Raw genomic sequence first — 21651 nt, 5'->3', positions numbered from 1 at the left:
AACAGTGGATCATGTGCAAATGTGACTCTCTTGCTCTCTCTTACGCTCTCACCCCGTCTTGGGCTACAAATAGTTTAATTTGGAATAGGAAGAACACACACACACACAAATGCTACCAAAAAAGGAATTGGAGGAATTGGGCAATGAAAGCATTCCTAGAACTGAATGGTTGCTCAGTGTGGTGAATCACAACCCAACACGGATGGGAGAAAGGGGGGTGGATGACAATACCGGGCAATTTGCAGATACTCACAAAAGACTCAGTTGGAAACATTCCATGCAAAATCCTTAAATTTGTCTGTAATTCAACATTTTCAACTGTGTTAAAATAATATTAAAATCCAAATTTACTTTGGCCGCCACGAAAATAGCTGTAAGTAGTGAGGTCTTTTTTTTTTTTAAGAGATGATGAGCTCAGATTTTCTAAAAATGTCAAGTATGAGAGCACCGTGTTGAAAAGCATTGGGAAGACAAAATGACGAATAATGCATAAAAAGAATGATGTGTGACAAAACACAAGTAGGCCGTCACAGCATTTGGCATCAGGAAATAATCTATTCACAACATCAATTACATTTATGTCAAAAAAAAAAACGCCCTGTAAATTCAGAAAGGATGCCGAAGTGGTATCCCTCCAGTGCTGCCGCATGCGCTTTGTCAGTGTAAAATGTTACCCTGTTTCTCTACGTTTATGTCCTTTTAGCTCCTTCATGTCGCCGAAGCTCCCCTGGAGTCCAGTGTTTCGTTCTCGGTCCTGAGAGGGGGACTGGGTGTTAGGCCTATGTAACCTGATAAGACAGTCCTGTCACTTCTGTCTACAGGCCAACACACCCATCAGTCATTCTGCTTGCTTTTCGCTCACCACCGTTGTAAGTCAGTGGACAGTCTTAAACCGGGTGTGCTCATCTGGCCCCTAGTCAAGTGATGATATACAGTATTGGGTGGAGTTTTTCTGAAAATTACAAACCAACAATACTTGAACATTTCAGTGCTCTTAACATGCAGGTTCATTCGAAAAATTACTGTTGCCACTAGCTGGGGCTACCATACCGTATATCCTCAGATTTCAACCTTGCTACCTAAGGATGTTCTGAAACCCTTCTTAGATGATGAGGCTTCAAAACAGGAAGAAATTTAGGGACAAGATAATCCAGAATGTGCAATGGATTCAAGTTAGAATTGCTCGTTTGTTAGCGTGCCAACATTCCATCGGCAGACCCAAACCAATGCTTAAAAATGGAGTCAGCCATCCCTGAGAAAGAATGTAGATGACTGTCACTGTACACAACCATGGATGCCCACTGTTGGGTGGCTGGCATAAGTAGTTGTTTTTTATTTCTTCTGATTTATGGAGACTGGAAGCTATCACGTCAAAACCACTTTTGTGACTGAAAGTTGTTCTGGAGTCTCTCCTTTGGGAACTGATTATGCTCCAGCAAAGATCTGCCTCGCTGATTAAAATCAATCTGGCTTTATATGGTGTAGCGATGTAGTCATAGGTCATCTAAGCGGTGTGGAGTTGAATTTGTGCACAACAAAGGATCTCTGATTGGTTGGAGGACTATCCAATTGCATGGAAATGATTTCGTTTTTCCCCTGGATGGCGATCTGGTAGCACCAGCTAGGGACATTGGGGTTCCTGACAGAGCCATATCATTGAGTCATACTGTTGCGATGGCGGACGTCTTCCTTCACTAGCAAGAACACACATACTGCAGCTTAACTTTTACCCGCTGCGCACTGCAGAACAAATATTTAGCTTATTTTTAATGGACGTCGGACTTTTCCCTTCTTAGAATCCTGCCTTTATCTCTCTTAATAATTCTGGCTTTAACCCTCTTCCGTACAAAACTTCATATTTGTGATACATTTTTTAAGGTTTAACAGTATATCTTTAAGAGAAAGTTTGAAACTGATGCCAGGGAAGTTTGTTGGTCTCTCCATGGGATTTGTTCACGATAATAAAAATATCAAAAAACATCAGTCAACATACAAGGCTCAAGTGATTGGGGCCATAAGTTCTCAATATGTTCAGTGTTGGTTGGATCCACCCTTGCCAGTGTCTGCATCACATGATCAGTAGGTCGCCTTAAATGTGCACACCCTTCGTCCTCTTCTGCCTCGGAAGGGTTCAATAGGGCCTCCAGACCGCTTCAGCAGCAGCCATGTTTGATGGGGAGCTGCTGTGGCTGGACTCCACCTCCACACCGACCCCTTCGTTCTGATTGGGCAAAGAAGGGTGCAGGAGGGAGGAGCCCGTTGAGGCATTGGTGCACGGAGGCAAGATCCTCGGCGGCGAGCGGGAGTCATTGCTGCCTCCTCCCCCAGCCATCATGGAGAACTGGTAAGAACCTGCGGCAGTGGAGTAGTAGAGGTGATACGGTGAGGACGTGGACTGGAAGGGCCCGTTCTGAGCTTGGTGTGGTGTGTTTGCAGGGTAGGGAGGAGGCAGGTAGGTGTGGTACCGCCCTGCGGGTGTAGTTGCCATGGCGGTTGCCATGGTAATGCCAAGGGCGCTGTTGGAGACTGGGTTGTGGGACGGAGTATAGGTGAAAGCGGCCGCCGTAGGAGGGTAGTGCACCCGGGGGTCAGGGAAACGGGAGTCAGGTAAGGAGGGAAGGGAGGAGAAAGGTCGTTCTAAGGTCATCCGTGGGTCACCGAAGGCTGTGAGGTCTTGACCTAAGACAGGGCAAAGGACAGACGGTTAAAACCCACTCACCGCTCTGTTTCCTGTGTGTGTGTATGCGCAGGTGTGTTACCTGTGAGTCGTGAGGACAAGTCACTGAGCGAAGAGCGACCAGGCGAAAGGGGATTGGCTGCGTGGACGGCAGGCGTAGATATCTGGCCAAGGTAGGGATATGATTGGTCATAGGACCACGATGGAGATGACTGCATCTGTCTGGAGTCTGAAAGAGAGACAGAGGAAAATGAACTCTATTGATAGCTACTACAAGAACAGTAAAAGTTCTGATGGGACAAGAAAACAGAAATGTTCAATTGCCGATTGACTCAGAAGATTTAGTTTGGGCAACTGTAGACAAGGAGACATTTTTAGAGAGCAAAGTATACACAGTAGGCAAGATGGCAATGAAGGCTTTTTAAGTCTTGCCAAACACTCTCTTGAACATGTATGTACCGTTGGTGTGTGTATGTGGTGTTTCTGGGAGGGAGTGAAACCCAGGCCCAATGCCAAGCCTGAACCTTTCCTGGCTTCTGTCCCCAGGCAGACTTCAGAAGTGTGGGGCAGTAGTGACAGACAAGCTGTCTGCTTGGAAATAGAACTAGAGCGCACAGAAAGACACGTCTTGACATGGGCTTACATTGCTGGCTACTAACTCTCAAAAGCAAAGTCACCGACCCTTCTTAGAAAGAGACCTGGCGCATTCTGATATGATAGGCTTAATGCAGTTTTGAGGCTTAACCACCGTGACAAGTAATCCAGGGGCAGACCAGGCAATCAGGTTTTGTGGCATGCAAATCATAAGTGGAAAAATAAGGATGCACGTTTTTCACAAGGCAGCTGCACAGAGATACCAGGATTTGTTAAAACTGGTAGCTTTCCTCTTCTTTATCAATTCATGGAACCAGATTCACTGTGTGGAAGGACTATGTTTCTGTTACTCTTCTGTTCATCATCGCATAAAGCCCACCTAAACAATGTCATTGGTCTAGCAGAACTTTGCTGGAGCATAATCAGTTCTCAGGTGGTGTGCCAGAATAACCTTGGAAATTTGTCTGCATTCCAGGCTAATAAATGGTATGACGGAAAGAAGGTCCATAGGCCTACAATTCCCAGCCACAAAGCTAAGTCAAGCCCCATTTTTCATGCTAGCTATCAGGAACAAGTTATGCAAAAATAGGATAAGGTATGTAATCATTTGTGGTTTTAATTTGTGAGATAGTTTTAACGGTCAAAATTGTGCCATACACCTTGAAGACTACTGTGTTCCCTAGATAGGAGGTAGACTGCGCCATCAAACGGTACCTTGTTGGATGTACTTTCTATTGAGCAAAGTCAAGACAGTCTGATGGTCTGCGCTGAACCTTTTGGTATTTGACTTTCTACTCAACGGTAACATTTAGGTAAGGTACTGCCTTGGTAAGGTTGAGTACTTTTGTAGGAATAACCGTTGACCTTTACGGAAACCCTTGTATTGGCATAGCTGCCTTCCATTTCAAACCAACCTTACCTAAGAACACAACCCCTAAACTGTTACACTGGGGAAGGGAAAACAAGGTGAAACAAGGCTTACAGACCAAAGGAACCTGATTAGTTAAGGCCAATTCATGGTTTCTGGACATTCTTGATAAAGTAGTAGTAGTAGTAATCATGAAGATCCATCCTGAAAACTAATACACGAGATCAGATAATAGAGCAGAAACCACAGTAGATACTAGTTTTTACCTTTACAGATTCCAAGACAAAGTTTAATTTGATTGAACCAGTTGCCACACAGTGATCCTAGGGCATGTAGGGACTTGAGGTGCCCATGGGAACCTGCCGTCTTTGCCTGTTTGGTAATCACATGTTGGGTAGAAATCTGTAGCCAGATCCATGTCCAATAGACTGTTAGCAACAGGGACAATAGTGCAAGTTTGCTGAAGTCAGAATCAGACTACTTTACAATGGCCCAGTTGTATCATTCCTACACTTTTGCACCCCAGAAAGGTAGAATTATGCATATCCAGTATTTCTATGTGTTTTGTCTTCAAATCTTCACATTTTATACACTCATACACGCATTAGAATAGTGGTATATCCTGTGCTGAGCAGTTCAAGTTACCGACCTGGCATACTGGCCCACATAAGCTTCCATTTGATCTTGACCTTTTTCATGTGACACCACAGTGTGCTTCACATCTGTTCTGAAAGTGGTTTGGCGGCAGAGAGAACGTACACTTTTATTGCACACACACACACACACATGCACTCACACACACACGTACGCACACCTTTTAAATTTAACAGCAGCGGACCCGCATATACAGTTTTTATTACGCACAGTTGAGAAAATTTGAGAAGTGAAAGAAAGGAAGACAAATATTAAACCAGAAATGAAAGCGCGGTGGTGGTGGCGGTAGGGGGGCGAGGGAGTGTCGAGGGGGTTCGAAAGTAAAGAAAGGGGGAAGAGAAAGGGAAAGAGAGCAAGCTCTTGATTTCATTGTTTTCATTTTATGAAAGATGTAATGTGTTGAGTGTTCCTGTTTGTTTCTTGCTTGTGTCTTTCCCTTCCCACATATTTAGCAAGTGGACTATTCTGGACAGATTGGGGCTGTTTGTGGTGTTTTCCTTTATGGTTGAACTCAATATTTTTGTTTCTTTCCACACAGGAAGAAGTTGTTATTTGGAGTTTTTTGGTTATATTTTTAGTAAGTTACATTTTGAGTTAAGTAGATGTTTAGTTTGGTTGTTATTTGATTATTCTCAACTTTCGCTGTTACTCATCGGATTTTTCAGTTCAGCTCCTCCGTTTCCTTATGTGTATCACACAGAAAGTGAAAACAAATACAAATAAAACTTTGCACCATGGTCCAAAATATATCTCATCTCCCCAGGTTGTCGGCACACACAGCACACAACTGTTTGTGATTGTGATACAGCGGTAGAGATCCAATAGTGACAGCTGACGTTATAATATTCTGTTGAGCTCTACTACTGCCAGTGTTTATTTGCATCCAAAGCGTAAAACTAATATCAGATCTGGGTGGTTACATATGAGATGCATTTTTATGCCAGGTGCAACCACAGGTAGCTGGCCACTTAGACATACAAAGGTCACAAATTAAGTTGTGCAAAAGGTTATAAGAACTCCATGTCTAACTGAACCTTGGATTTAAATACTAGGATTGGTAAACCTTTGCCAAGCATTACCTTTCCCATGAAGAAGAAGAAATATAAATAGTCACTGTTTCCCAGATTTGTCTTTACGTCAAACTCAGATCAAATGGAAACTAATGATGGACTTACAGGCAGCCCAAATGATAGTTTAGGACGTTTGGGTATAAAGTTGCATCAAAAGCACAATTCCCCAACTGCTACCGTTAGTTGCCATTATACAAACACATTTTCTGTACATGCGAAACCTAACCTTGAAAACATCCTGGGTGTGTGGTTAATTGTAGTTTCAAGTGCGATATAGTCGACACGGCGAGCGTTTAAACTGAGAGGTGAAACCGATGCAGAAAATTAGACCGCAGCTTTCCCTTTCCCTGTTGCATATTTATCAAAACTGTTTGAATTTTTGTTGGCTTACATTTACTTTTCCCAATTGTTTCTTGTGTTGTATTCTAGTGGAAGAGACCATAGAGATCACTGGGGACTCTACCTATCATTGTGTTAAGTCCTTCCCTGGCTTGATGGGGGTTCCCTTATGGTCTGATATCAAGATAGGAGATGGAGTGCTGGTAGGCCGTCAAAGTCCACACATTGTTGTGTAAGTATTATTAATATAACCATCATATCAAGTCAATAGTCCCTGTGTAAGGAGTTGATAGTCAACACAAAGCCTGCATGTTAAAACGTCTCAAAAAGTCTCAGTATTTATGTCTTTTGGTCCATGAACCCAGGTTTTTTTTAGGCTATTAGTCTACCTTTGGGGGAAATCAGACCTTAGAGCAAACAATCACAACTGAAAGTAAATTTGAGAATCTTTTCTGTCAGAGTTGACAGTTACACACATTTTTGTTTCTCACAGTAGCACTTCCTGCCAGCTGACTCTCGTTTCCTCCTTAAGGCACGACTTGTTTCCTCACATTCAGACGCACGTCGCGAAAAAGCACACACACGAGGAGAAAACTCTACGTTTGTGCGTGTGTACGTAAACACTTGGCGTCACCGGCACCGAAGCCAGAAGAAGAACAGATACTGCTCGGTGCGACACAGAATAACCGCAACGTGCACGCCCGCAAGCACACACGCAGACCACAATGGATCTCTCTATAACCACAAAGAGGAACAATGAGGTTTGACGCAAGCCGAGCTACAAGCAGAAGTTTGGGAAAAAACACACACACACTGTTTCTGTCTGTTATTCGATGTTTTAAATCATAGGTTTCCAACCGCCAGGCTGGTCTGCAAAGCACCTGCTACTGGACTATGTGGAAGCAATTACGTTGCGGAATACCTTTGTGTTAATTACACTTCGCTTGGCATGGAACACACTCCGCAACACGTCATCTTACAACAAGGAGGAAACCATTTGAGCTACAACAAAGATTTCTTTCAAAGGAAATAAAAGTCACACCGGCAACACAATTCAGTGACTGGTAAAACATGTTTACCTGTGAGACATCTTGAACTCACTGAACTTAGTTTGTCGCTCCAAGGAATGATGACAATTGGCATCAAGTTGGCTTATAAAATAAACCTGTGAAGGTTCTCCATCATCCAGACCATAGTATATCCAAAAAGCAAGTTTCTCCAGTCCAGTTGCGTTGCTTCAACTTGCTTTTTGGATTGGCTGATAAACTGTCTGCATTCAGAGTGTGGTGACACTCGTTGTTGCCACAGTTCCAGTTTGCCTTTCAATGGAGCACATAGGATCCAAATACTGTATGTGTTCCCAACATTAACTAGGGTTTTGGGAAAAACTGACGAGGTTGGACCAATCTAATCCCAGCTGGGGTCTTTGCATTTCCAACATGATATCTTTGCAAGGTGGGGTTGAATACATAGAAAACGAATTTACAGAATAGACTGTACTTAAGGAACATGCTTCAGATGGTATTGTCTCCTGCTACCCCAGGTAGTGAGCAGAGGCCTGTTGGTTTTGGAGGCAGAATGAAAGCCAGGCTGTGCTCCATTGATGGGACTATAGGAAATCCTTCTCCACATCCCTGTGACCCTTGGGGGTAATGCTTGTAGTTGAAAAGGGGCCCTCAAGCTACAGCACTTTCAGCAGGGAAGAAGGAGACCCAGGAAGTTCTACTAAAAGGAGCCCAACCATCATGATCCATTCTTCCACAGGCACAGCAGTGAGAGCTGGCCAGGTGTGAAATGTGCCAAGGTGACTTTCGCAGTTGGCTCTAAGATCTGGGGTTGGTTGACTGCTTGATCACTGAACAGAAACTGAAATTGCTAAAGAAAAGCTGCTTTATACAGTCGTTGTGAAAGAGATAAACCCAACGATGGTCCATTCTGCAGATGTCCTAAATGCAGCTGAAGTGGTAGTATACTTATGTATGTCCTACAGCTATGTCCTAGGATTTATACAAAATACAGTAGTCAAGTAGGAAGGCAACTGCGTCTTTGACTGATTATATGTAAATGTTATCGACACTTTCTCTCTCTTACCAGCAGTTATCTGAGAGTGTGTGGGGCTGGTGAACGCGGCAGAGTTGAGCACTGCGGATTGGCGACTGTTGGCTGACGGTTGATGGTGGTGGTGGTGATGGTGGTGAGGTGGCGTCACCCTCATGGTGCTCCTCCTCAGGTGCTCCAGCTCTGTTAGCCTCTCAGAGAAGGCCAGGGAGCTCGGTTTGACCTCGTCCATCTTCTGACGATGACCTGGGAGCGGGAGATGAACCATCACGGCGGACTTTTAGGAGTTTTAGTCCGGAAAATCGAGATATGTATACAATATATGAGGTACGTATTTGTAGAGATACATCTCACTTAAGAAAACATTATAATGGCATTATTATGACAGTCGCTACCCAGCGCTCACTGCAACAGTGCTCTGAATTTGTTAACACACTCGGCTGTTGGCTTCGGGAATCCGGCGATGGGCGCCACATCAGGGTCTGGCTGTCTCTCTTTGTGTGTGTGTGTGTGTGTGATGGTCTGTAATGCTGTCTCTAGTGTTGGCTGCACTTCAAAGCCCCGAGTCTGAGCTCCAGTTACAAGCACTTCCTCCCTATGGGGGAAGTGTGCATGTGTGTATTTATACTGTGTGTATGTGCGCCTCTCTGCGTGTGTGTGTGTGTGGGCGAGTTATAGACGAGTGATGGTTATTCACAGCTGAGCGGAGCTGGCGGGAGTCTTCCTGTCTTTCCGTCACCTCTCGTCTTGCTCGACTCTTCTGATCGGCATCGCTCAGTTCAGTACATTTGAGACGAATGAGCGCTGCCCTTTATGACATTAACGTTTACCAGCTAAGAAAAATCGGTCCTTCCCTTCTTTTCGCTTTCATCTGCCATTAGAAATCCCCATGTTTCATCACACTGAGCGGGAGAGGAACTCAGTGTTGCTTCAGGTTCCTTATTGACTCACTCAGTTTACAGTGTCTCCAAGCATGAGACACAATTCTTCGCAGACAAATGACAATAAGCTAAACAACATTCTAGATATGTTTCTATTAAACATCGTATCAGCACTTACATAAAACTACAATCATCATGTTCTGACTTTTGCAGGCAAGATATTCATGTCCGGGCCTGGAAACAATTAATTAAGTATTTTGAATTTTACATACATTTTGCAAGTATAGTACAATGATTTTCAAGATTGTTACTACTTTTATGTCCCAAATTCTAACCCTAACATCAACTTTCTGCAATCACTGCATTGCCCATAAACAAGCTGTCCCCAGATATCCCCAAAATCAATACCGGATGATTCTGCAAAACCGCTGTTTATGTTCGTCAGACATTTTCCAACTTTTCTTTCTGGCAGTATCCAAAAGCATTTGACAATTTAAGCTACAGTGCCATCTAAAAATTGAGCAACTAAAGTATGCAAGTAAATTCAGACCTTCCAAAGACCGGCTTGGGAATAGAAAAAAGAAAAAACTTGCTACACCCTACCATGCTAAGGTTATGTCATTTGATGTGTCAGTGGAATGTGAATATCAAAAAGCGAAACACAAAAAGACCTTTTCTACCCACCGCAAATGAATCATCACTCTTCAATAACAAAGGCCAGTTGCATGTTGACGCATGTCTATGACTCAGTGGGATATAATTTCAACAACAACTTTCCTCTGATTGGTCTTTTCAAATAAAAAGATAAAAGGACGGTTTGAAAAAGATTTGGCTGATTGTGTAGGAATATTTCTGTGGCACTTGTCATGTGTTTGGAGTGGAACAGTTCTAAATTCTAAATGAGGTATGTCCTAATGCCATTGCTGACAACTAGAAAGATAACATTTTAAACATGGGCATATTATACAATATATAAGAAATTTTTTTATCATTAAACAGAATAAACTCATGTAAACTCATACTATTGTATGTCTGAGGGTAGTGTTAATGAATTTATGTCAAAATATAATTAGAAGGGACCTATAAGTGAACCCTGTGGGATGCCAAATATCAATTTTTGTTCATAAGTGTCACTCACGTCGTGGCTCTCTGGGACCGTCGACTGTAATTTTAATGGCTCTCTGGTATGTGGCCACTTGAGGAGGGTTGGTGAACACTGTGATGGTCAGAGTGAAACTCTTTCCTAGGGGAGGGGAGACAGAATAAAAAGACAAAATTTATGAGTAAAGAACATTTCAAACATGTCTCCTAAAGTATGTATTCTTCTCTCCTTTTTATCTGGCTTCTACCCCATGCCCATGTACATTATGTACCTGCAGATGCACACTTCGCTCACACAAACAAAACAAACAACATCAAAAAAGAGAATAATGAAATTAATCCTTCCACCAGTTTTGCATGACATGTGAAGGCTAACCATCAATTTTCCGGGAAAATCATTTTCCAGGAAAAACCAACCAACCAACCAAAAACACCAGTTCATTTCTGATTCACACTCTCATTTGCTGTTCCATTGCAAAACATAAATAAAACATAAATTTGCATCATGTAACCACTGAAGGTTTACAGTGATGAAGTAGACATGGCATATGTCCTACTAATAGAGCACAATCATGAGTTTGTTGTTCTATTATTTGTTAGTGGATGTAAAACAGTTTGCTTGTGTACTGATTTAAAAATCAGTACAATAACTGTAATGTCTCAATAATATACTGTATAAAGATAGACGGAACAGCTCTCAAAAGTGAAGCCAAAGGCTGAGTCTGCACTGACTCTGGCTCCAAACTCGCAAGACGGCACCACCCGTATCCCCGGGAAGCTAGTGTGTTTGGCCAAGGCAAGGAAGTGGGGACGCATTGTCCATATTTATATACAGTCTATGGTCCCAGTGCACAATTTGAAATAGACACCTGTCAGCCAATCAAAAATACTAGGCTTGTTGGCCCTGACTGGATTAGTCATCACATGCAAACAGTCTGATGGCACGCACACACACCCACACATATGTGTATGCACGTAGGTGCATACAGTAAGGGACTAACGCCAGGTGTTACTCTCACTTCTCTCTCCCTATGAATCTGTTTTATTTCTATCTGTACATTTCCCCATTGCTCATATTATTGACCTAGGTACAGTAAGTACACATCCTTAGTGTGTATACAGATGGCTCGCACCTACATTTGTCGTATTGATGGCTACTAAGTGACACCTAATGCCTTTTTCCTCTGTCGTAGAGTAAGTAATATACAACAGACATGTGTGTAGTGTTTGCTGAATATTCTGGTCTGTGCATGGTGCACACTCTGTATACGTTAATGAATGTGAACAAATAAGCACATAGTACAAATGGTATATAATATGGAAAAGCATGAGGGCAGTTTTGATACAGGATGTTTACACTGAGAGTTTTGGCTGTCAGAGAGAGACAGGAGGAGGGAGGCAACAGCTGAAGTCTTTGTCTGTTGTGTCTGTCAGCCAGCTGGTTGCATCTCATACACACCCACACACACACACACACGGCAGATTACTAAATCACAAAGGCATCTGTGTGCACCGTGTCGGGATTTGCAGAGTCGGGCTTGTCCGGCTTTTTCTCACAATCAGACAGAATTCTATTTTTTTTACATGACCTCTGGCTAAAGCAACATGTGTGTACACGGACTAATAAGTTATTCGTGTGTGTGAGTATGTGTGTGTGCAATCATGTATTGGGATAGACTCAAATGACGGCCCTGTTTAAAAGAGGAACTAAAGGAGAGACTGAAAACTGGTTGCACATGTGCAAACACACACACTCACAACTGACAGCAAAGACATAGTGGTAGTATCCTGAAGCATCATATGAAACAACACACAAGACATGGTAGGAATTGCATCATATGTTGACAAGTATGTACACTGCTCTATATTTTGCCATTTCCTTCAAATATACAATGATCAGCCACAATAATTAAACCATTGACAGGAGAAGTAAGCAAGGCCCATCACAGTCTTGTGACGTACCACCCACCTAGACCAGACCAGACACCCCCAACCCCATAGCAATGACACTCCTTGAAGGCAGCAGCCGGTTTAGGAACAACTCAGAAAACAATAAAACCTACACAAGGTGTTGACCTGGCCTCCAAATTCACGAGATCCCAAACTGATCAAGTATCTGTGGAATACACTGGATCAAGCCTGATCCACAGAGGCCCCTCCCCTCAACCCATAGGACCCAAAGGCCCCTACTAACAACATTCTGTTGCCAGACACCACAGGACAACCTCAGAAGGCCCATGTCCATTCTCTGATGAATCACAACTGTTTTGGAGGCACAAGGGAGACCTACCACAATATTAGGAAGGTGGTCATAATGTTATACCTGATCGGTGTGTCTGTCTGCACTGAAACACCAACATAGCAGCAAATGGATCAAACAATAAGTCTTAAGGCTCAAAACGTCAACCAATACAATCACTGCGCACTTTACGAAATAAGACAGCAGTCTGTGCCATTTACGCGTATGTTAAGAATTTTGCTCCCTGGCTTTAGTTTTAAGGCGTCACCTCCTTCTAGGCAACAGGCACACTAAAAACGACAAACTGAACCTTATTCTGTGAGCTTCATAAGTCATACAAATAGGAATCTTATGTAGTGATCATGTCAGCAAAATGTCGTCAAAATCTATGAGTGCTGTAGTATATCAACAGATGACAAGTACTGGTTGGTTCAAGTGGAGGCAGCATGCTACTGCTTTTGGTAGTGGAAATTGAAGCATAGCCACCAACCTAATCCATTCAAACCACAGGTGGGACCAAGTCATGGTTTTGCAAGCCTCAAGTAAGTGTCAAGTCTTTCTCAAAATAAATCATGAGTCCTTAGTGCTAAATCCAAGTCGATTTGCAAGCCCGACAATGCAGTTCAGTACAATTCAATTTAATTGATCTAGCTTCAATAGAAATTCAAATAGTCTCAAAACGCTTTCCAGAACCCAGAGTTTTGGGGTCCAGAACCCAAAGCATTAAGGCGACGGTGGTAAGGAGAAACTCTAAAGTCATCAAATTGGATTAGGGTTAGGGTTAGGCCTTGGGCTCAGACAGTCTGGTTCTGGTGCAGTGTGCTCACCTATAATCAGCCAAACTCAAATAGTACCTATCAAGCAGGAAACTTTTTCCCCCATTTTCTGACTGCAAAGTCATTAGGGCATAATACACAGATAGAGGTTAATGGTCAGGTTGCTGTGTTGTGGCTTTGGAAGTGTAGGCGTCTTGAGTTCATCATCATGCTAGCAACACAAAAATATTATTTAGCAGTCTTTAAAATGAAAACATTGATTAAACAAACAAGCTTGAAAGAGACTGACGGAGAGGGCAAAGTGCTTGAGATACTGATGAGACAATGAAATATGATCCTGGAACATTAGTTTGAGTAACAGATCCATGAGGATGATGGTTTACTACTACTACTGATTTGTTTTATTCCAGTGGATGTAGGCATAGCTATTTTCCAGTGAAAGACTTTTGGCCACCAAATTCTTATGTGTTCAACTTGGAAGTTTTGAGACAGACTTTAAGAAATTCTCCAGAGATGTTCTTGAGAATTTGCATAAAGGGATACATGTCTCAGTGCCCTTGACCTTTGACCACAAAAATCCAATCAGTACATCCATCCCGATAGATCTCGGTTTACAAGGATGGCACAGAGGTCTGTAGGGAGTGACCCCCTCCAAACATTTTAATGCTTTGGGGGCATAAATATATATAAAAAAACAGATTCTGTAAATGAAAGCATTGATGCAAATGCAGCTCAAATCTGTATCTGGATCAGTGCATGTGTTTTGCAACTTCTTCTGCAAAACAAGGAACACACACACACTGATGATGAGTAACGAAACCACTAGTCAAACCACCAAACCACTCATTGGTGTCGGCAGCTAAACCAACCACTTCCCACACAGGCGGTTAATGACAGTTAGAGGTTATGGGCGGAGAAAACCCAGCTCGACATGTGGGTTGATGTGGCCGGTTATCACACGCCATATTGGACCCTGATTGTTTTCAATATTGTCAACAGAAATCAGGTTGAAAAACGCCGGGGCATGCTTTAAGCCATGCTAGGTGTGGAATTCTGGACAATTTCAATCGAAAGCTGTTGAACTGATACCTTTCTGCAGGTATTCAAAATCTTCAGAGGAGGAACCGTCTGCCCTTTCCTTTATGGCGACCACCAGCTTTACATTTGTGGTCTTGAGTAAAATCTTTCAGTGGTAACTGTTTGCATATTTGGCTAAGAACCAATGTGTGCTAGCAAGTCTGGATGACATTCCCTGTTCTTTAAGTTCATTTTGTTTATTTTTACCCAGTGAAAACAGCCTAAATAAGAAAAGGATACACGCTTGGGCGCCTATGTGTGGGTTATCTGCAGCGTTCAGCCATAAATCAACTTAAAAAAAAAAAGTGAATATCTCAAAATACTGCCGAGATAGAGTGACGCCGGGGAAAAAATGAAGCCCATTGTCCTCTGTGCCGTTAAATTTGCATGAAAACAAATTCCCACTCCTCAACTTTCTTCATTTGAATTCTGCTCCATATGAATTATTAACACGCTCATTTTTCAACAGCGGGGCCACGTCTATAAAATATTGACTTATACCTATATTTTGTTTCAGCTGGGGAATACTTATCAATTGTTTTTTTGTGTGTGCTTGAGTGTTGGCTTGTGTACACAGGGCTAGTGTTTTAAATAGATAAGCTCCCTGCGACTAATTTAAAGTAGCTGGGGTCTAGTGTGTCTGTTAACACTAAAGGGGACGTTAGGAGGAAGTTGTGTGAGTACAGTTTTTATTCACATATACTTCCCCTAATTTCTTCACGTTGGGCTTGGTGCAAAACACATCTGTTAAATTTCAATTTCACTCTTGCATTATATTATAATATAATATATAATATTGCTGAGACTAATGGATTGACTTACACATCTTTTATATCATATTTTCTAACAGCGTATTTCCAAAGGTGTACCTCTTCCGCTGCGTCCGACGAAGCGCAGGTCGTTGAATCTGGCCACTTGGCTCTTGATGGCGGCCGTTGCGTTGCGGAGCTCCGCCGAGTAGTTCTCGTCATTCCCAGCCATCACCGTCACCAAGGTCCCGTCGGGGATGTCCCCCATGGCAACCACCTAGGGACAGGATGGAAGAAAATACGTTGTTTACAGGTTAGACCATACCCAATTTTTCAAATCTCTATATCAGCCTTACATGGGTGTCCAGGAAACCATGTTGGTAGCACTTTTTAAACCCTAATGTACAAAATAAAACATTAATAGCTAAAAAAAAATCATGATATCTATGTCAAGTCACTTTGGTTATTGCTGTTACTTCTATTTAGGACTACATTTCCCATTGCGCATTGGGGGTAAAATCTAGGGTTATGAAATTGAGGTACTGCGCTTATTTCGCAAACACCTGGGCTTGACCTTTAACACATGCCTGTACTATGAATGCTGATTGGTCCTAGCTTGATGTAGCCGGGGTTAGGGTTAGGGTAAGGGTTAGCATAATCAGTTCCCAATGGAGTGATTCCAGACCAACTTCCCACCACAAAAGATTGTGGGTTTGGCAGTTGGTCCGTCTGGCAGGCTAGGTTGGTTCAGGTTCCTGTACAAACACCGGACAACTGTGGATACTGAAGACAATACCTAGATGTGATGATCACAGGAATTATTGGAAGTTGTAAAGAATGTATTTGTTCTATACATTTCTTTAGGTGAATATTACCACACACATGCAAGCTTCATAGTACAACCACAGGCTGCTCTGCTACTCTGTCCTGTTTGACCCAAAGTCAGGGGGTTAACAAGCGCTCTATCTCATCACGGGATCAGTTTTACTGACCGAGAGCAACAGCTTCCGACTAGCTGAGCTGTCAAATTGAATGTAGAAAAGATGCAAATGATGAAATTAAAGTCAATCATTTTCCCAGCCCAAAAAACTTTCCCAGGACGCATGGGCAAAAAGGAATGCCCAGTGCACTAGAGAGCACATTCAACCTCTTCCACACCTACGCAAATATAGCGCCAGGTAGGTTGATTTCCATATTAACGCTAATCAAACCAAACCATCATTGTGCAAATATCTAGGGCAGATACTGTACTATGGCCGTTTTTTCTTTTAACCCCTGAGCTCTCCAAGCAAAACAACTGCAACCCAGGATGACTGGGGACACTGGAAACCGCATCTCGGTTAAAGCATGGATGAACAGATACTTATAATAGTGGCAAAAGTTATTGCCGCAGTTGATATTTATCATTCAAAGTGGTGTGGTAATGAGTCAAAATATCGACATGTTGTATATTGTGTGTAACAAAAACCCACTAATCTCAGCACAGATCTGAGCGGGCGGATTGTCATCGGGTAAAATAATTTTGCCCCGTTGAAGCAGCATAGGCTCGCTGAAAGTAAAAATACGGGTCTTTCGCTGGAAATAGCTTAATGGATCGTGAAACCAGCCAAGCATGGCAAAGGAAACAACGATGACCGTTTCAGAGTGCGTGTAATCTTTAAACAACTGCTTGTGCATACACACATAAACATGTATGAGTACATATGGTGTCTGTATTATCACTTACACACAAAAATTTTGTGTACATTAAAGTGTGCGCATTAAAATGTGCATTTGCACTCGGACGGCCATCCATTATCAGGAAAAGGCAGTGACATCTACTCACGACACTCCATAACGATGCGTAATGCACTCAAACACACACACACACATGCACGCGTGAACACTAATGCATAAAATTCAATAAATCAATCTGCTGTGCGTTCTGCGGCTAAAAGCTGCTTTTCCACAAATGTATTTTGTCTCAAAGTGCAGGAACGCGCACGCCCGCACACATCGATGCACGGGGCGGTGTGTGAGCAGACCGCGACGAAGGCCGCGCCATCATACAGTGCGTGTAAAAATTGCTGGAGATGGATGCATCAGATGATTCTGTTTTGTTGTTTAAAAAAAAAAAGTATAAAACTGTGGAAGATGGATGCTTGAGAATGATGCGATCAAATGTGAAAATATACATAAAATACCACAGATTCAAATGTTTTTAGCAGAACTCCGCAAAATTCAGTTTGGATATGGGCGTGCTTAAACGTTATGTCTCTCCCCCGGATGAAAAAGAAAAACACTTCGCCTCCAGTTTTCCTTCAAACGTTGTGGAAAGCCTCCGTCAACATTAGTGCTGATATAGCGGCTGGTCGGCCCGCATGAATTATTCAGAGAGCGTCTTGATTTTGTGTCAGTTAACTGTTGAAGTCATTTGTAAAAAATGTCAAATATAAATTCAGTTCAGCTTCTCAGAGTAGAATATTTTTGAACGTTTGGACTGCTGGTCAGGCACGTGCAGCGAAATGACGAAAATAAACCATCAGTTAGAATTGACGGAAATAATCTAATAATAAATTCGGTGTTCTTCAGTGGTGAAACTAGTCTTCAGCGGTCCTATTTGAAATTGCTGCCACTATACTCACCTTAAAAGCAATAGGCAGAGTCTTGTTACACCTCCAGTGAGTGGGAAGCACAGAGCAGAGGAAGTTAGGGCTGTCCGTCTTCACCAGCTCTCCTGGATGTTCTGAGATCACCTGAAAAACAACGTAAAAAAATTAAGGCTTAGCAGTCTTATCTATACCTCACTGTAAAATTCCTATACATAATCACGGTTGTCTTACCTCCACCATGCCGCCGCGGTCGGCCATGCGCAGTTTGCCCACCAGGGTGGCCCCCCCACCGGCCTCCTGGGCTCCCAGGGGCAGGGCCTCGGTCATCTTGCCCCCCGAGCCGAGAGTGGTGGAGGGGGGAGTATATCGCCGGCCAGGGGCTGGGTCTGAGAGAGAATGGGCAGGGTCAGCTTTCATGCCGCTCAAAATATGAGTGGTACTGGAAATACACGGTACGAATAGCAGAGAGGGTGACCCATACAAGTAGATCTGGAAAGATTTGTTGTGTTGAACTAAATCAATTGTTATACCTTATGGAAATTAATTCATTTAGTATTTTCTGGATGTATTAGTGTTGTATGATAATAATTTTTTTACAGTGCTTTTCAACCTATTAGTGATCCGACGCATCAACCCATTCATTCACACACGCTCACACACATTCACACACGGTCCAAAGCAGCGGGAGCAACTCGGGGTTGGCGGCCTTGTCCAAGGACACTTTTGCATGTGGTTTACCAGGGATCAAAGCGCTAACCACGTGGTTATTATAATGTTATTAAAATAAAATTATGTATTTTAAATATTGTTGTTATAGTCTAATATTGTGGGGACTATTGGTTAGACAAAACAAGGCCTTTAAAGACATCACTTTGAACAAATATTCTTTTTTTTTTTGCTCAGGCACTTTATAGATTAATCAATTAATCAGTTAATCAATAGACCAATTACTCAATCAATTAATCGACTAATCAATGAATCAGTCAAGATATCTGACAAACAATCAATTAACCAATGAATCAATCCACCAATCAATCGATTAATCAGTCAATCAGTCCACCAATCAATCAATTAATCAATCAATCAATCAACTCATCAATTAATCGATTAATCAATCATTTAGCAGATTAATGGATAATGCCATCTGTTTATTCTCCCTTGCACACTCACCTCACAACTGAAATTCTGGCTAACACGGTGTAAAACGGTGTCACGAATCGTGCAAGTTCACGGAAATGACTCTCTTGCGGCAGTTTCAAAAGAGAGCCAGAGATCAAACACACACACACACACGCACACGCCCGTTTCACTTTGAAATTCTGAGAATAAGAATTAACAAGAAAGAACTCGGGCGTATTAAAAATAAAAATAAAAATAAAAAAAAAAACAGAGAGAGCGATACATAACGCAACGCATGCCTTCTGACGTGACTCAAAAGGTGGGTGAGTTACACATCGACCTCCCGCACACATGCAGAACATAATGACACACGCAGCGGCCAGGCTGATTTGAATACCAGAGTGTGTAGTCATGAAGCAGCCGCTACACCCCTGCAACCCATCCCCCTGTTTTTTTTTTTTTTTTTTTTTTTTTTTTTTTGTTCTTTAGAATGAATAATAGCGAGAACACGCTTCCAATTGTGCAACGCAGGCAGATGTGTGCCATGCTGCCAGGGGAGTGAATGAAACTGGCAGGATGTGAAGAAAATAATAATAATAGATTTAAAAGAAATAAAAAGTCAGTGTGTCTGTCTGTTGGGTGGTTTTGACAGGAGGCCAGCCCGCAATCGAAGCCACATGCCGGCGGTTTAAAGTTCAGTTTACAGTTTAAAAAGCCTCCCCTGCTGCTGCTGCTGCTGTTGCTACGCTGCCCAACAACTGCAGCCCGGCTCGGAGCTCATTCACCGGCTCGAGGCCTGGGGCAACATGAGGAAGGATCACAAGTGTTTTGGCGTAAAGTGACCACAAAATGCTTTTAATACAAATACTAGACTGTATTCCTAAAACTTTGGCTTTTACAGATGATAAGCCTTAATTTAAAGCATCCAGAAAGCAGCGGGATATATTGTATTTGAGCTGAAACATCAGAATTTCCAATGTGACATATTTACAAGCCTATTTTATTTAAGTCAAATATGAGTCCAGGGATTTTTTCTGAAACCCTACTGGCTGTCAGCTAATTCCAGCTCAAAAAATGATGATAATAACTGATGACGGGTGCATTTCTTTTGCATTTTTGTGAATGTTACAGTGCAAATCCTGTATGTATCGTCGCCGTTTTTGCAAAGGCTGCCCAGGCAGTCAACCAAAAATTCAAATTTCATTTGAAAGTATTTTCTACAACATAGTAAAGGGCGATAATTCTCTGGTTTCAATAACAGGTGAGTCACAGCATGACTGATTCTCTAAAATACAGGCCTATATCTTTGCCCCCACCACCATAAACAGCACAATCTAAAGGGAAACAAGTCCTCAAACATAGCACTGTCAGTAAACTTTTTTTTTTTTTTTTCCTGCAGTAAAAATAAAAAAAACCTATCACACAGATGAGCAGCTGACTCACAAATGCTGACTGGAACTGATACGCGTAATGACCCAGAGGCTTTGGAGGGGTTTTGTGGCCCGATCTCCTTGTTTGTTTCCCCTTTCAAATCGTTTCATTTTTAAAAGCTGCTGTGTGCCACGCTAATTGAAAAATGTTTTGTTTTATTAAAAAAAAAAAAAAAGAAAGAAAAAAAAGAAAGAGGTACCGTATTTCGCGTCCCACAGAAACACCATTTGTGAGCCACAGTGCGTCCACAGAATCTCAACCCCGACGATCCTCGCTATAAACCTCCAGATTCTCCTCCGCGTCTCGGCCGAGAACCTTCTCTCTGCTTGACTTTTCTAATCTGCGCGTAGAAGTCTCCCAGCTGCGGTGCGCTCTCTCACCCCCCGAGTCCGAGCGCGCCGGATATGAGTATCTGTGCGTAAAAACCCGGAACAAAGCGATCTCCACTTTAGTTTCTCGTCTTCTCCGTGCAGAAGAGAAGCCTCTTTCAGATTTATGATCGGTTAGTTTTTGGAGAAAGGCTTCAAAGCTCCACTTGTCTCCGCGCAGCAGAAGTGTCGCGTCCACGCATGGCCCTTCTAAATGTGGAAGGAAGCGGCCAAAAAGGGGAACAAAATGAAAGATAAATGTCTAGTTTAAATCTTTTTTTGTAACCACCGTGACTGTAAATGTACTCTTAAATGAAAGCCTCGCACTCTCCGCCCCCCTCTAACTCTCTTTCTCTCTCTATCTTCCCCTCTAGATGAATGGCCATCCCGGCTGACAGCGTAACGCTTTTACCGGCAGAACTCTGGATTTGCATGCCATCCGCGCACGGGCAGCCGCTCCCAGCCAATGGGGAGGCTCTCCGCAGGCCCCCTCGCGAGCGGATCGACCAATCAGAGTCACGTCCGTGCGACTAGTCGAGGAGCAGGAGGGGGTGAGGGGTGGCGGGGATGTGGAGGCAGAGCTGCGCTTGGAAACGGCAGGAACTGAGTATGTGATCAAATGCAACGTTATGGATAATAGATAAAACGCAGCTAGGGGACATGAGCTAAAAAAAATAATGAAAGCAAAGAAAATGTGAATGAAGTGCAAAATTATGAAAGTTTCTTTAAATTTAATTGTGCGCAGCGTTTTCCTCCAATTTCTCGGGCTTTTGCTCAGAAGTGATGGAGGCTTTTCTCTGTGGCCGGCTAATGTAGACTGCAAACAATAGGGGGCAGCAGGTGATCTAAGTCTCCTGAAAGCTGGACTGAAAGAACAGCAGGCCAGTCAAATCTAACTCGGATTGTTTAAAAAAGGAGAGAATTTTATACGATTCTATATAATTACGAGTTAAAACACAGTTCCAAACACTACACACTGATCAAAACTTGCTCTTATTCTTCCTGTGAATTGACCTCATATATATGGATCTTTATGTATTACAAATGTGTTATAACTTT

General features: G+C 42.6%; 1 protein-coding gene across 2 annotated transcripts; it reads right to left on the bottom strand.

Annotated features, from left to right (window-relative positions):
- Positions 1-357: 357 nt before the first annotated feature.
- runx1 (RUNX family transcription factor 1) lies at positions 358-20969 on the bottom strand. Of its 2 annotated transcripts, XM_084574667.1 has the most exons (8): positions 20424-20969; positions 17906-18060; positions 17708-17818; positions 15204-15360; positions 10280-10384; positions 8294-8506; positions 2760-2906; positions 358-2679 (listed from the first exon to the last, which is right to left on the bottom strand). In XM_084574667.1, the coding sequence occupies exons 1-8, from the start codon at positions 20449-20451 to the stop codon at positions 2132-2134; spliced, it is 1464 nt and encodes a 487-aa protein (XP_084430793.1). In that variant the 5' UTR covers positions 20452-20969; the 3' UTR covers positions 358-2131. The 2 variants fall into 2 exon arrangements, with proteins under 2 accessions (XP_084430793.1, XP_084430792.1); XM_084574666.1 differs by lacking the exon at positions 20424-20969 and having other exon boundaries at positions 17906-18224.
- Between the last annotated feature and the right edge of the window lie 682 nt (positions 20970-21651).

This window comes from Chelon labrosus (assembly GCF_963514085.1).
Source record: "Chelon labrosus genome assembly, chromosome: 24".
NCBI classification, from domain to species: domain Eukaryota; kingdom Metazoa; phylum Chordata; class Actinopteri; order Mugiliformes; family Mugilidae; genus Chelon; species Chelon labrosus.
The sequence above is the reverse complement of the archived record's forward strand: the minus strand, read 5'-3'. Positions and strand labels throughout refer to the sequence as shown.

Coding starts and splice junctions, on each gene's coding strand:
- runx1 (XM_084574666.1), bottom strand. CDS start 18,091: ATGAAAGCTGACCCTGCCCATTCTCTCTCAGACCCAGCCCCTGGCCGG. Junction 2,907..8,293: donor ACACTCTCAGATAACTGCTG/GTAAGAGAGAGA, acceptor TCTCTCTTTCAG/ACTCCAGACAGATGCAGTCA. Junction 2,680..2,759: donor CTTGTCCTCACGACTCACAG/GTAACACACCTG, acceptor GCCCTGTCTTAG/GTCAAGACCTCACAGCCTTC.